At 47.2% G+C, this 14,926-nt stretch overlaps 1 protein-coding gene across 2 annotated transcripts in view; it reads right to left on the bottom strand.

Moving 5' to 3' along the window:
* Nucleotides 1-900: 900 nt before the first annotated feature.
* Nucleotides 901-14,926, bottom strand: part of MBTD1 (mbt domain containing 1) — a 1,097,355-nt gene continuing 1,083,329 nt past the window's right edge. For both annotated transcript variants that reach the window (XM_078654423.1, XM_078654424.1), the window contains one exon: nucleotides 901-1,162. In XM_078654423.1, the coding sequence (XP_078510549.1) occupies nucleotides 1,044-1,162 (119 nt within the window). In that variant the 3' untranslated portion in view covers nucleotides 901-1,043. The remainder of the gene's footprint in view (nucleotides 1,163-14,926) is intronic.

Here is a 14,926-nt window from a genome sequence, read left to right as displayed (position 1 = left end):
CAGAAAATTATATTCCATGACATGCTGCTGCAATTCCACAGAAGCATACAGACAATATGAAGGTCATGGCGCATGTACACAGAAAGAATGAGGACTGTTCTGCTTTTCTTCAAAGTGTGGTAAGGTGTCACGAATTTGTTGTAAAGGCAGAAAATAACTTTTAAATATTGTTATCTCCCCCACTGAGCGGTCACAGTACTAGAGAACAACGTGGAACATCATAAGCTACGTTAGCCAAAAGTAAATGTCAACAAAAAATAAATAATAAGACACATTTCAATTGACCCTTTCACTTGAAAACATGTATATTTTGCACTTTCTAAATGGCACACAGAACAGAAAAAGAATACTTCTGGGATTGAAGAGGTCATCAGTTACAAGGTTAGAGTGACACTTTTCATTTACATTTTACTTGTTCATCTTTACCTTGGGCTTCTTAGAAAATAAAAGCTGTACACAAAAGCACATATGTTTCAGTTTCAAGAGATCCCAAAGAGGTTTGCTTTGAAAGAAAATTAAGTACTAATGCAACACCTTTAATCACATTTGCAAGAAATTGAAATTAACACATATATATATATATATATATATAAAAAACTGCACAGATAACCTGTTGCATTAATTTGTAACCAAGGCAAAATACATGTGATTGTTGTATTTAACAAAAATCGTATTGCCTCAGTTGCACTGTAATGTCACTTTTGATAACACTTGTGTGAATTTACACAAAACATTTTAAACCAATTCTCTGTAATGCTGTCATTTAAAATGTAATCTATTCAACATCATTATCTTTGTGGTCTTATTAACATCTAACAACAGAGCTGAATGTGGAAAATGTTACAAAATCCTTTTCAAAACTTCAAATACAACAACACAAAACTGCGAAATCTCCATATAAATTGAAAAAAAACTTTTCATTAAAATAGTTCTCCAAACCAAATCTTCTCAACGTAAAACTCTCTCGTAGGTAGCCAAGAACATTAGTTCAAAATTTATTCTAATTTGATCACATTTCTTTCTCAAAGAGGTTTTGAGGTCTCTTATGGTTCTTGCTTGATGTAGTAGCTGCCAGACCCGTTACTTTCCTGGTCAGAAGTCCCTTGAGCAAAAGAATATTCTTCTCCTTCCAGCAACTCTTCTTTCATCTGCAGTGTAGTTGCTGCACAAAAAAATAGATTTTTAAGATATCTCTTTCTTGTAAATAAATCGAACATAATATTGATTTATTTAGGACATTTGTAGAAATGTATGGGGATGCAATTATCAGAGAACACAATATTAATAAACATTACTTTAAAACTGCAAACTTCCAAAGTTTACATGGGCTCAAAAGTCATTCAAAATTCAGCATTCTGAAAACATAATTAACTCTTCTAAGATAGAGGTTACAGTAACACATAGCTGGTTTACTGAAACAAAGTTACTTATCTCAGTAACCATCCTTCTGGTGGATAATCGAACTGCAGATTACTCACCTTAGTCTATTTTTCAGGTGCCAGACTGGATCCGGAAACGTTTCCCAGCAATTCTCTCATATGCCACTAGATGGTGCCGTGCGGCTCCGGGTTGGCTCTGTACACCCCTAGGTTAAGCCTTTTGCTGGTAAAGACGATCTAACCCTAGATTCCTCACCTTGTGAATTCCCCCAGGCGCCAGACTAGATCTGGAAACGCCTAATAGCAATTCCTTCACTTGTCGGTAGGTGGCACTGCGCAGATCCGGGTTAGATCCATCCATCTCAGATGTGAAATTCGAGCCACTACATCTACACCACCTCCACATGCTGATGTCCGTTTCTTTCTGATCACTGTCCTTGCTTTCGGATGCAGAGCCCATCAAAACCAGAATGCCAGTGTGCACATCTGTTGATTGGGATCTTGCTAATGGACTGTGTAGGATCTTACTAATGGGCTGTGTAGGAAAGTAGGATCTGCTTTCATGGTTACCCCCACTTGTTGCTGTTGGATCCTACCCCAATCACTGTGCATCCTCCCCCCACCCCCAAATTTGATAATGTTAAGTACTTTGGTGCCTTCACAATTGGCTACTGGTGCACCCTTCCAAGTCCCTAGTATGAGGTACCCAGCGCATAGGTACACCAGAGGTCTCCCCTGGGCTGCACCATGTATTGTGCCCCTCAGGGTAGTTCACTGAAACTGTGACTACAGGCCATCCATTGCAATTAGTGTGAGTTGGTGCTTGGACCTCTCACAGCAGATATATTTCCTTAGATCTGAGGTCACTACCCTTAAAACATATGTTACCCCTATAGCAAGCTCTTCAGTCCTGAGGGCAGAATACTTGGGTATAAGTGTGAGGGTGCCCCTGCATGAGCAGGATACCCCTACAAACCCCGGAGTAAATTCTCCAGGCTTTGTAAGTGCGGTCAGCAACTTAATAGATATAGTGGCCGTCAAGTAATTTACGAAATGTCTAACTATATTCTGGTTGCACCAAAACCGTTCATCGTTGGTATCAAACATGTTGGAATCATACCCCAACACCAATTCCAGTATTTGATGTAGGATGCCATGAACTCAGGGTCTCCCTTAGGGTACCCCCCTGTATTACCTGTACCAGCCTTTCAGGGTCTAGCAGCAATCTAGTGCTGCTGCCGACCACAGACACATTTCGGCCCACCTGCTTCTGAGCTGAGCTTGATCAGATTAAGATAGAACAATAGGTTTCCTGTCACAGGGAGGCATGACCACCTCTGACACAGGTCTTAATGTATTGGGCTAGGTTGGGGACACTTGCCAGCACATTTGGTGTCCTCCTTACATACTCTAATTTGGCTTCCGCTCTGGTGCGAAACTGGACAAAGGACATGGCAGTATCTTCCCCTCTGTCTAGCCCCTCCTCAGAACTGTTCGAACCCTTACCCTAGAGTATGTAACGGCTTACCTGTGGGTGGCTCTTCAGATTTGTCGTGGGACAAGATTCAACCCCTGAAACCACTTCAACTTAGATCGTCTGGGCACCTGGACTTCACCTGGAACCAAGACTGCACCAAGAAAGACTCCTGCTGCTCCTGGTCTTGTTCTGCAAGTCTTCTTCGTCGTCTGTGCTTCTTCCAGGTTCCTCTCCAGGCTTGTGGGCATAAAGGACACTCCTTTGGAGTGAAAGAGTCACTCCCCAGCATCTGCAGGCACTGCAACTAAGCTGACCGGTCTACTGCTCCGGACTTCCCACCGACTTCAAAAGGGTCAGCAACAGAGGTGGTGGTTCTGCAACTCTCTCGAGGCCTGACCTGTCCTCTCAGCAAGTTTGAGACCTGTATCCCTCGTCAGAACTACTGGAACAGAACCCCTGTGCACCGCGTCGACTTGGGTTACCAAGGCTTATTGGCTCAGTACTCCAGAGATACAAGAAGTTCCAGCTTACAGCATTTCTTCCTGCCATGATCTTCGTCCTCATAGCATCCTCTGCATCGTGGGCTTGCACCTTTGGTGAGCTGCTCGAGGTCCTCTTGTGACACCTCTGCCTTCGGGTCCTCTTGAGCTTCAGTGGGCTCCCCTGCTTGTTCGGGCCTGCTTTGACTCTCCTGCAATATGTGAGCTCCTCGGAGCTTGCGGGTTACAACATTGCTCCTTTTTAGTTGAATACGTCTGTTGCTGCTGCCAAGGTTTGTTGGTGCTCGCGCCGGACACGTAACCCCTCGTTCTCAACTTATGAAGCGGGCCAGCTTGTGAATGGCTCTTAGACTTTCACAGTTTCCCCATGTTCCTCACAGCTGCAGCGATACAGTCACCATCATCACTCCTGCATCTTCCGTCATCGGTGGTATTGCTCTTCCGTGCCTCCTGGTCACCTATGAGCGGCATAGACTCTCCCCATTGCTTGCAGGTTCTTGTCTTCAAGAATCCACCCTTGGGTTCTATCCAATTCTCTCACCTTCTTCGCCAGCTGCATCTTTCCTGAAGTCCTCCATTGTGGTCTACAGCGATTTCTGACATCACTTCACTCCTATGCATCAGGTTTCCCTGGTGTAGGTATCCTGGTTCCTGGGGTATCCACAGGTGAAAAATTAGTTAATTAGTTCCACAGACTAAGGAAAGGACATATCATAGCTCCTTTTTTTTTAAAGACCTTTATTGTACACTTTCAGCATGACACAGCATAAGGCCTACAACCCGTTCTCATTGCTCCTTTTTTAATGTGATCTCAACTTTAACCAAGGAGGCACCATGTTATGTTATGCTAAAAGCATTTATAAAGCGCATTGCAGCCCCAGCACCAGGGCTTCCCAGAGCTACACCATTAACACAAGAATACCATGCAACGAGAGGAGGAGCTACGCGAGCGTCCGTGATGGCCGCGTGAGCACAGAGCTCCCCGGACCCTTGCCACTCTTCGCATTTTATCCTGACGAAATCCTGAATTTTTGGACGGCTTATTGCAGAGGAACCTTAGCTGATGCCATAACTCTTTTCAAATTTTGATTTGGACTTTGGGAACCGAAACTACGTCGATTTGAACTTTTGAGGCCTACCCGTCGGTGAGCCGGGGTCTTGGTGGATTGTAACGCCGGGACGGAGTTGAACAACATCGGCGGAGGGGTTTTCCCCCAGTAGCCCTACCTCAACTTTCAGTTTCGCTTTCAATTTCTGGCATTGTCGAACTGCGGGGCAGTTCCCATCCGTGTCCAGCCGGCTCAGTTGAAGTGTGCCTCTTCCCCTTATGCAGTCGGATTGGGCCGTGACCCTGCCTCGGCCACGCAAGCCTGTTTTTGTGGACTGTTGTTGCTTTGCCCGCTAGCGGCCATTTTCACCAGGTCTCACGGGTCCCTCCGGGGCGCATTTTCCAGCATGGCTGCCAGGGTCGATGCCGAGAAACGGAAGACTAAGACGCCTCTTCGAGGGGGCCCGGTCCAATCCAATGTTATGAACCGGTACACCCTACCTAAAGGATCTCCTGGTGGCGCTAGCCACCCCCTGGGGGACCCCAAGGACGATTCCACCGCCTCTGCGGATCTCTCTCTTCAGGACATCATGGGCGCCATTGCCAGTATGAAGGAGACCATAGGTCAACAGTATGAGGCTCTTGCCAGTAAAATCGACACTGTGGCAATCGATGTCACCCTGATCAGAGCCGACCTAGCTAAAACCAACGAGAAGGTGAAATCGTTGGACATGAAGACTTCTAGCCTCACGGCCGATGTGTCTGAGCTTCAGACCGAGACTGGCACTCTGAAATCGGCTAATGATCTTCTGTCTCAACGGTTGGAGGATTTTGAAAGCAGGGCAAGGCGCAATAACATTCGCGTCATAGGTGTTCCAGAGAATTCCAAGGATCTCCCGACGGATCTCCTGGTTGAGGATCTTGTCCTGAACCATCTGGCCCCTTCTGGACTGAGCAAGTTTTTTGCGCGGCCATCGAGTTCCGGGTGGTAAGCCTAAACTGGGCGCCCCTCCGAGGCCTATTAGCGCAAAGCTTTTTCACTTCAGAGACCGTGATGCTATCCTGCAGGCTTCGAGGGTGAGCGGCCCGGTGAAATTCGAGAACTCTACAGTCAACTTTTACCCGGACTTTACTCAGCTCGCCCAGAGGCAAAGGATGGGTTTCCAGGGGGTAAAGCGACGTCTTCGAGACCTGGGCCTGAAATACGCAATTCTTTTCCCTACTAGGCTTCGTGTGGAGTATGAGGAACGGACACTTTTCTTTGATCGACCGGAACCTGTGAGTGACTGGCTGGACTCTCTGCCTGCCCGGAGCGATCGCACTGAGCACCCTGGTGGTGCCGAGGGTGGTGAGCCTCGCTAAAATGGATGACTTGGCCCCTATTTCCCGATACGTGACATTGGTCAGCTGGATTCTGAGCTTTTTCTATGTACGTTTTTTGTTGCTGTTCTTTCTAGGGTGGCGGGGGAAATGGGCCTCTTTCCTCCTCTGGGGTCTTTCTGTAGATTGGGACTGTTAGGGCGACAGGCACACTGCATGTTGGGGTGGCTATTTAGTCTACTGCAGGGGTGCAGGGAGGGGGGAGTTGTAACAGGAGTTGGTTGGGGGGGTGGGAAGGGGTGTTTGTGAGTTTGTTTTTCTTTCTCAAGGCGACGTATTGGTTTCTTTCAAGCTTCGAATGTTCTGCTCTTTGTGGGGTGACTCATGCATTATCTTTTGGGATGGGGTAGTGGGTTGAGGCTAATGTCTTGGAATGTTAATGGATTGGGCGACCGCATAAAACGGGGTGTGGTGCTGCAGTATCTGCATCGCTTGTCTCCTGACGTGGTACTTTTGCAGGAGACGCATTTGGTGGGAAATATGTGTCATGCAATGAATAGGTGGGGTTATCGACTGGTTGCACACTCCGGGTTTACCACTGGTTCTAGAGGGGTGGGTATTTTGATTAGTCTTCTCTCCCTTTCGAGATTGACGATGTAATCCTTGACGGCAGGGGGCGCTACGCCGCCCTCACTGGTAGGTGGGAGGGTAAGTCCCTTACTTTGCTCACTCTGTACGTTCCACCGGGTCTCCAGACTTCTACCTTCTCAGATATTGGTCGTCTGTTACTGGAGCTCCCTGAAGGTATCCTCCTCATGGGTGGGGACTTTAATGCGGTACTTTCTGGCACTTTGGATCGTCACCCCCCCCAGGGATATTTCCAACTCTCAGTCATGGCTAGGTGGGTTCCTGGACACTTTTGGTCTGGTGGATTGCTGGAGACTGATGCACCCGACTCAGAGTCAGTACACCTTTCCCTCTGGGGCCCATGGGAGTCTTTCCAGACTTGATTACATTCTCATGCCCGCTGTCCAATCCTCTTCTGTTAGGGAAATTAGACACTTGGCTCGGAGCATTTCCGATCACTCCCCATTGTGGTTCTGTATGGATACTGGGGTGAATGTTGGGGGACGGGTTGCCCCTATCAACCCTTGGCACTTGCATAATCCCAAAACCCGTCACAGTTTGGTAAAGTCCCTGGACCACTATTTCCTGGAGAATGAGGGGTCAGTTTCTTCCTCTGTTTCACTATGGGAGGCCTTTAAGATTGTTATCCGTGGGCAGGCCCTATCAATTGCGGAAAGCAAGAAAGTTAAGAATCAGGAGGTGGTGAGTCTTGAGGATGAAATATTGGAATTGGAGGCTGACCTAGAGTCCGGTGTCACCCAGGATAGACTCCACGCCCATGCTCTGAAGCAGCTAGATTATAAATCTCTTGTTACTGATGCTGCCAAGTTGATGTATAGGGAGCAGCAGGGTAAACTGTATGATGTCGGGGATAAGGCGGGTAAACTCATTGCATGGCTTGACAAGAGGGAGAGAGCGAGTCGTGTGGTTCCTGTGATTCAGACTTTAGATGGTGTGAGTGTGACTGACCCGAGTGAGATAGTGGAGTATTTTGCGGACTATTTTCGTGGTGTGTACTCCCCGGTGTCCGACAGGGATGAGGAAGATTCCCATTCATTGTTGCGCGACATCGCGTTGCCTTGCCTTTCTGAGGAAGATCGGAAGTATATGGAGGCCCCGCTGTCCGTGGATGAGATTGCGACCGCGATTCGTTCTCTCCGTTCGGGCAAGGCAATGGGCCCGAACGGCTTGCCTATCGAGCTGTACAAACTGCGACCTGATTGAGTCGCTCCATATCTCCGTGATATGTTTCTGGAGTCACGTGACCTGGGAACTCTCCCTTGTGACCAGTGTCTGGCAACGATCGGGGTCATTCCCAAGGAGGGTAAACCTCGGGACCTTTGCGCATCATACAGGCCCATCTCCTTGTTGAACGCGGAGCCTAAGGTTCTTGCTAAGGTTCTCGCTAATCGTTTGCTTTCTGTTATCTGTGACCTGATCCATCCGGATCAATCCGGTTTTATACCGCATCGTAAAACTGCTCTCAATCTGAGGCGGCTGCATGGTGTTCTCGCGAGAGCAGGGTCTCTTTCGGAGCCGGCCATCTTGGCCTCCTTGGACGCCACGATGGCCTTTGATACGATTGAATGGCCTTATCTTTGGGCCGCCCTTGCGAAATTTGGTTTTGGTTCGGAATTTGTCGGGTGGGTGCAGCTTTTATACAAGGAACCGTTGGCGCAGGTCGTTGTCAACGGTCGTGTGTCCGCGCCCTTCGTTCTCGGGAGGGGTACCAGACAGGGGTGCCCGCTGTCCCCCCTTCTCTTTGCTCTGGCTTTAGAACCGCTTGTGCCTGGCTCCGATGGGAGCCGTCGATAAAGGGCATCCGGTGGGCCCCCGATTTCGAAGACCGAGTTTCGTTGTATGCAGACGATATTCTTCTGTATCTTACCTCTCCTCGTAAGTCTCTTAACGTCCTGTTTGATGTCCTTTCTTCGTTTGGCAAGAATTCCGGATTGATTATAAATTGGTCGAAATCCTGTGTATACGCCATCTCGGGTGGCCTTCCCTCGTTGCCAAGTAGATTTCCCATTCAACTTTCTCGTTCCGGTTTCAGGTACTTAGGAATTTTTATATCACTGGATCCGGCTGCCCGCTATGAACATAATCTCCTTCCTCCTCTCCGTCGGCTGAGACTAGACGTGGACCGGTGGCGCAGACTGCCGTTGTCGCCACTCGGCCGCGCCGCACTTTTTAAAATGATGTCTCTGCCTCGATTTCTGTATGCACTCCAGAATTCGTTCGACGTCATTCCAGCGAGCTATTTTCGGGAGGTGGAGGGCTTACAGAGACGGCTCGTTTGGGACGGCCGTGCGCGAATTGCTCTCGTAAAACTGACTCTCCCCTGGTATGACGGGGGCATAGCGCTCCCGGATATCAGGCGGTTTTATTGGGCCTCCAGGCTGTCTGCCATCAATCACGCATTGTATGCCCCCAGTCCGAATCCGGCTTTCGAGATGGACAGGCATCAATTGCCGGGCGGTGACTACAAAAGGGCACTCTACTCTCGGGCAGCGGGGAGTGGTTTGACTGGACCAACTAGGATTGCGGTGCGTGTGTGGAAGGATGTGAGTGCGGCCATGGGATGGTCCGATCGATTGACACGAGCTACCCCTTTGTATGCGTCCAAAAGACTGGGAAGCCTCTGGACATCGAAAGGTTTTGAGAAGTGGGACATGATAGGTATAAGCAGAGTGGGTGACCTTTGGGTGAATGGCGCGGTTAAGTCCTTTGCGGTCCTTCAGAACGAGTATGAGTTGAGTGATAGAGAGTTTTTCCGGTATGCACAGATCCGCCATGCCCTGACGTCGGTCTTCTCCGCCGGCACTGATGTTCCCGAGTCCTCCCCGCTTGAGGACCGTATACTCGATGGTCACCTGCCCGACAGTACGATATCGCTAATATATAAGAAATTGATCAGCGTTCGGGCTGACCTTCTTGTGCGTCTCAGGGTGGCCTGGACTGGGGACGGGCTGGAGTTGGATGACGAAGACTGGCAGTCGGCAGTGTCTTCCCCAAGGAGTGTCGCCATTCCCGCCCGTCTCCATCTCTTCCAACTTAAAATTCTTCCTCGGGTGTATGTTACTGGTCCTCGATTGGTTGCCATGGGCTTTTCCTCGGATGGGTTGTGTAAACGTGGATGTGGTTTGAGTGCCACTTTCCTTCATATCCTTTGGGAGTGCCGGGATGTGGCTGCATATTGGACCCGTGTGCATGCATTGATGGAGTGTGTTACCGGGGTTGCTCTGCTGCCTGAGGCTCGGAGATGTTTGTTGAATGTGTGGGAGCCTAATTATTTCAGCGTTGCCCAGACCCGGTGGGCGGCCCTCGGGAACATGATTGCGAAGAGAGACATTGCCCAGCGGTGGGGTTCCCGACGGGCCCCCACCGTGTCAGTGTGGAAGGAGAGTATGGACTGGTGTATGTTTCGCGAAAAGACCGTGTATTTGGCTAGGGGCACGCATAAGGCGTGGAATAGAATCTGGAGTCCATGGAATGCTTATCGAGGAAACATTTGCACACCCCCACTGGATGACACTCTGGATATTTCTCCGTCCCCCTGATCCGACATTCCTGGATGAATCTATTCCTCTTCTGATTCTCTATCCTCCCCACTGACCCTACCCCCCCCGGCGGTTTCCGTCGATTTCCTGGTCATTTATCCTTATTGTGGGCCCCCCCCGTTGGAGCAGGCTTCGTTTACAATGGTTTCCGCCTTGAGCTTTGTTTGTTTGTTTGTTTCTTTTGTATTTTTCCAAAAAACAAAATCTTGATATCCTTAGTTCATCCTGTGTTGCAGAGCCTTTAATCCTGTATGTAGCCAGGCCTCTGGGCCATCGACCGATACTTTCTGATGTTCTAACATGTTTATGATATTCTAGCGGCCGGCCCCTGTGGTTGTAGGCCCATACTTGTAACCGTACTTGCATTGCACAATAAAGTAAAAAAAAAAAAAAAAAAAAGAATACCATGCAATAGTAGATCAGTAAAGAAGGGGAGAGCACTGTTTAAAAAAGGCATGGAATCAGAACTACAAATAACCAAGCTTTGATCTGTTTCCTAAAGCTAGGATGATTCTGCATTTTTCTGAACTGTGGGGGCGTAATGTTCCATAGCGCCGAGGCCAAGGCATGGAAAGAGCGACCTCCTGCACTTGTTTTTTTAAACCATGGAGCAAGGGGCAAATATAAATCAGTGCAGTCATCTAGTGGGTAAGCAAGGCTGTAGAAGTCCAGAGCGCATAGGGGAACTTAGTGCATGCATGATCTTGCGAGCTGTGCGCAAGGCTTTAAACTGTATGGTCTCTCGATGGGAAACCAATGAAGTTTAGAAAGGAGCCCAGAGGCGGAACAACATTTGGGGAGAGAAAAGAGAAAACTGGCAGCATAATTATGGACAAACCGTAGCCTCTTGATAACCGATCTCTTAGCAGCCAGTTAAAGAATGTTGTAGTAGTCCAGGTGTGACAAGATTAGGGATTGAATTAGCAAAAAAACACAAGAGCTCGCTAGTGTTATAAGTGGGGTTAGAAGGAGAGTCTGTTATCCAAGCATATGTCTAAATGTTTTATGAACGGTTAGGTTCAGGGGAGGCTGAAGGCCTTCCGACCACCAGTAATCTCCCACGACTAGGTATGCTTCCCCAGCAGGAGGATCTCAGATTTATCAGCATTTAGCTTTTGGCAGTTATTTTCCATCCAACTGGCGACCGCAAACACGGGTTCCTGGAAGTTGGTTATATCTTTGGTCTCATCTGTACAGAGTGGATCAATAAGTCATGAAGACCCAGAAGAAGACCTTTATGCAATACTGTGTCAAAAGCAGACCTCATGACTAGGCAAATAAGGGCAGATGAACTACCTTCATTTGCTTCACTACTGAGAGTCTTTATCACAGCTAGGAGTGTAGATTCCATTCTATGAGAGGGTCTAAAGCCATTTTGAGATGTGCCTAAAACTTGGTTTTCCTCTAGAACTTAATCAGAAAATTGTTTACATGTTTCTACACTACTTTGGCAAAAAAGGTTAGCGGGGGGATAGGATGGTAATTTTCAGGTTTAGCTGTGTCAAGGGACATTTTCTTCGGAAGGGTAATTACTTTAACATGCTTCCATGTCCTAGGTACTGCTGCAGAGGACAAACGGAAATTGACAATTTTTAAAAAGGAAGGCAAAATAAATTCTTGGAGTTTGAAAAGGAGTTCAGGTTTAATTAGGTTATCAGGAGAGCCCGATTTAACATGATTGCATATGGACGTTAGAGAGGTTGTGTCAAGTGAGGCTCATTAATTTAGTTCTGCCCTATGCATTGGCTCATCTGCCGAGCACTGACTGTCTACTGCTTCAGATCTATCACTTGTCTAAAAGTGTGAATAAATATTGTTGATCTTTTTGAAAAAGTAGACAGCAATGATAATCCAAGGCATCAATCCCTCTCGTTTAGTTAGAATATTGACAATGGAGAAAATGTATTTTGCAGATGATTACTGTTGATAATGTAATTAGAGAAAAACTCAATCCAAGCTTTCCAGACCATTTTATGATAAATTTATACTGCACAAAGCACTTTAGCTAGAAAGTCATAGGGCTTCCTCCAGGCTCGTTCGAGCACTTTACAACACTTCTTTTCAGCAACCAATGTTTTTTTGACCTGGCCCTGAAATGCTGGTAAAAAGACATCAAGGGCTGAAGTAAGCCATGACTTTATCTTGAACTCTGCAAGCTCCACGTTAGGATCTAATTGGGGAGTACTAGATTAAATGTAGGTACCAAATTCAGACAGATTTAATTTCAGCCATCGCCATTCATAATAGTGTTGGTAGCAGTTGTGCTACCGGCGCTGGTAAAGTTAATGGTTCTAGTTATCATACAATGGTCTGACCAGTCATGAGCCACGGGGTTGATGCACGCAATTTGGGAGGGCTGGAAAAAACAAGTCTAAAAGATGTCCCGCTGAATGCGTTGGGCCCACAACTAGTTGACAGTTGCATTGATGCTAAGTTGTCTGTGCAGTTGGGAACCCCATAATCACTGTTTTGGTCAAAATGTAAGTTCAGGTCGCAGAGAATGTTAAAGTTGGATAGCTTGAGTACTAATAGAGCTAGATAATCTATAAGAGCTGCTTTGAAAGCCTTGGAAGGGCCTGGGGTCTATTTATTAAAAGTCTAGAGAAGGTAAAATTTTTGTTAAAAGGGATTTTGGACCAAAGAATTTTCACAATCTTAGCTAGCACAGGGGACCACACTACATCCAACAAAGGACTTGTGAATAATAGTTATGCTGCCCTCTCAGCCACTGGGCCTATCGCTACTCTTGAAGCTGTAGCTGGGAGGTAGGGCTAGTGTTGGCTGAGGAAATGTAGTTAGACCTAGCCAGGTTTTTTTAAGGAGTAAATCATCAGATAATTGGTCTTGATTAAAGTCCAATATATCAGCATGGTGACATACCAGGGAGTGGCAGTCGATAATAAACATTCTAACCTCAGTATAAGTAGTTCTCCTATCATGAAACTCGTACACGTGGTGGCAACTCGTTTTAAACACAAACCTTCACTTCTTACACGTGTGAACCTCCTTACCTGGGGACCAGTAGTGTAAACATTCTTGTTGCTGTACTTACCTTTATGGGGGCATTGTCTTAAAAATAGCAGCAGAGATGGTGAGTAGGTACTCATTTGTTCCATCAGGAGGCAGAGTTCCTAGCCCCTGGCGCCAATATGCGATCTTACATTGCATGCGATTACAACGCGGTTGTTACAACAACTGCATTGTTACAACGCATACCATTAAATCGCAAGTCGTTTCTACGACTTGCTGTAGGGGGCGCGCTGGACTTAGGAATAGTATCATTTGAAGCGGAAGGGAGGCAACGTAGTTGTTATGAATAGCACGCAATACCACGCAGAGATTATGAGGCAACTTAATGACATCACGTGCTATAGAAAGGTTAACACCAATCCTATCTCAAGTATCAAGACTTTGGTAAATGAGAAGCTGATAGATTGGCATGAACTATGTCTTTTGACTGATCGGGAGCTTAGATATTTGAGGACAGAAATCCATGATTTCCTCGCCTATATATGCTTCCGAAGATACACAAAGTAGCTGAATTTCCACCTGGTCGCCCTAGCATTTCGGGTATTGGGTCACCCACCGAACACATTTCTGAGTTTGTAGATGTGTATTTAAAGCCTTTTGTGGTGAACTTGCCCTCTCATGTGAGAGACACATTGGATGTTTTAAAAAAAAATTGAGGATATGTTATGGGACCAGGACAACATGATGTTCAGAACATTAGATGTAGAAAGTCGTTATACGTGCATATGAAAAGATCTTGGGTTGATTGCTTTAGATTGTTTTTGGCAACAAGGAAAGCAAACTGTTATGCACATTCAGAGAAGCTAAAAGAACTTTCAGACATTATACTCTCAAACAACTAACTTCTGTATGAGGGTGAATAGTACCAACAGCTACAGGGTACAGCCATGGGGTCCAGGGTTGCCCCCTCTTATGCTAACCTTTTAATGGGTTGGTTTGAGAGGCGGCATGCCTGGGCCCGTGAAGCCTCCAGTTGGACTCAATGCACAAGTTACTACTTGTGTAAAGATATATCTGTAAAAGACATTAGTTAGTGATAGATTCCTTACCTTAGAATATCCCCAGGCGTCAGATTGGATTTGGAAAGTTTTTCGTCAGCAGTACCCCTGCAAGTCGGTGGGTGGCGTCGTGCTGCTCCACGTCCGTAGCTAGCGTCGTTAGCGCCGAGATGCGTCACTGAGACTACTTAGGCGCCACCCATGCGCACTGACGTCAGTTCTGTACACGACTTTCTGCGCCAGGAACGCAGAGCCACGCAAGAAACTGACCACTGGTGCCAAGAAACTGGGGCCCTTAAAGGGATGACCTTAACCCTAGAAATCAGTTCACAGAAGGGGAGGATGGGTGGGGCGTTAAGGAATCTGTCTCTAACTAATGTCTCTTACAGAAATATCGTTACACTAGTAGTAACTTGTGCATCTGAAAGAGACACTTTAGTGATAGATTCCTTACCTTAGAATAGATACCCCAGCAATACCAATCCCGGTGGTGGGTCTGCGAACAAGATTACACCAGAAAGTCACAGAGAACAGAACGGCCAAAGAAGCTGTCTCTCCGGACTTGACTGTCAAGGCAGTAATGCTTGGTAAATGTGTGCAGCCAGGCCCAGGTAGCTGCCTGACAAATGTCCTGCAAGGGAACTCTGCTTCCCAAGGCAGTAGTGGCTGCCGTTGCTCTGGTAGAATGGGCACGCAGCCCCTCAGGAGGCTCCTTCTTGGCCACGTAGCCAACAAAGAGCTGGTCATCCACCCGGAACATTTGTGTGCGCTTCAGATAGAAAGAGAGCGCATGTTTTGGGTCCAGACGGTGGAGCCTCTCTTCCTCTTTTGAAGGATGCGAAGGTGGAAAGAAGGTGGGCAAAGTGATGGTCTGCCTGATGTGGAAGGGCGTGACAACTTTGGGAAGAAAGAAGGATGGGTCCTTAAAACCACCTTGTCCGGATGAACAAAAAGGAAAGGAGGTTTCGAAGAAAGAGCCTGGAGCTC

This window comes from Lissotriton helveticus, chromosome 7 (genome assembly GCF_964261635.1).
Source record: "Lissotriton helveticus chromosome 7, aLisHel1.1, whole genome shotgun sequence".
NCBI lineage: Eukaryota > Metazoa > Chordata > Amphibia > Caudata > Salamandridae > Lissotriton > Lissotriton helveticus.
Note: the sequence above shows the minus strand (reverse complement) of the source record. Positions and strands in the feature narration are given on the sequence as shown.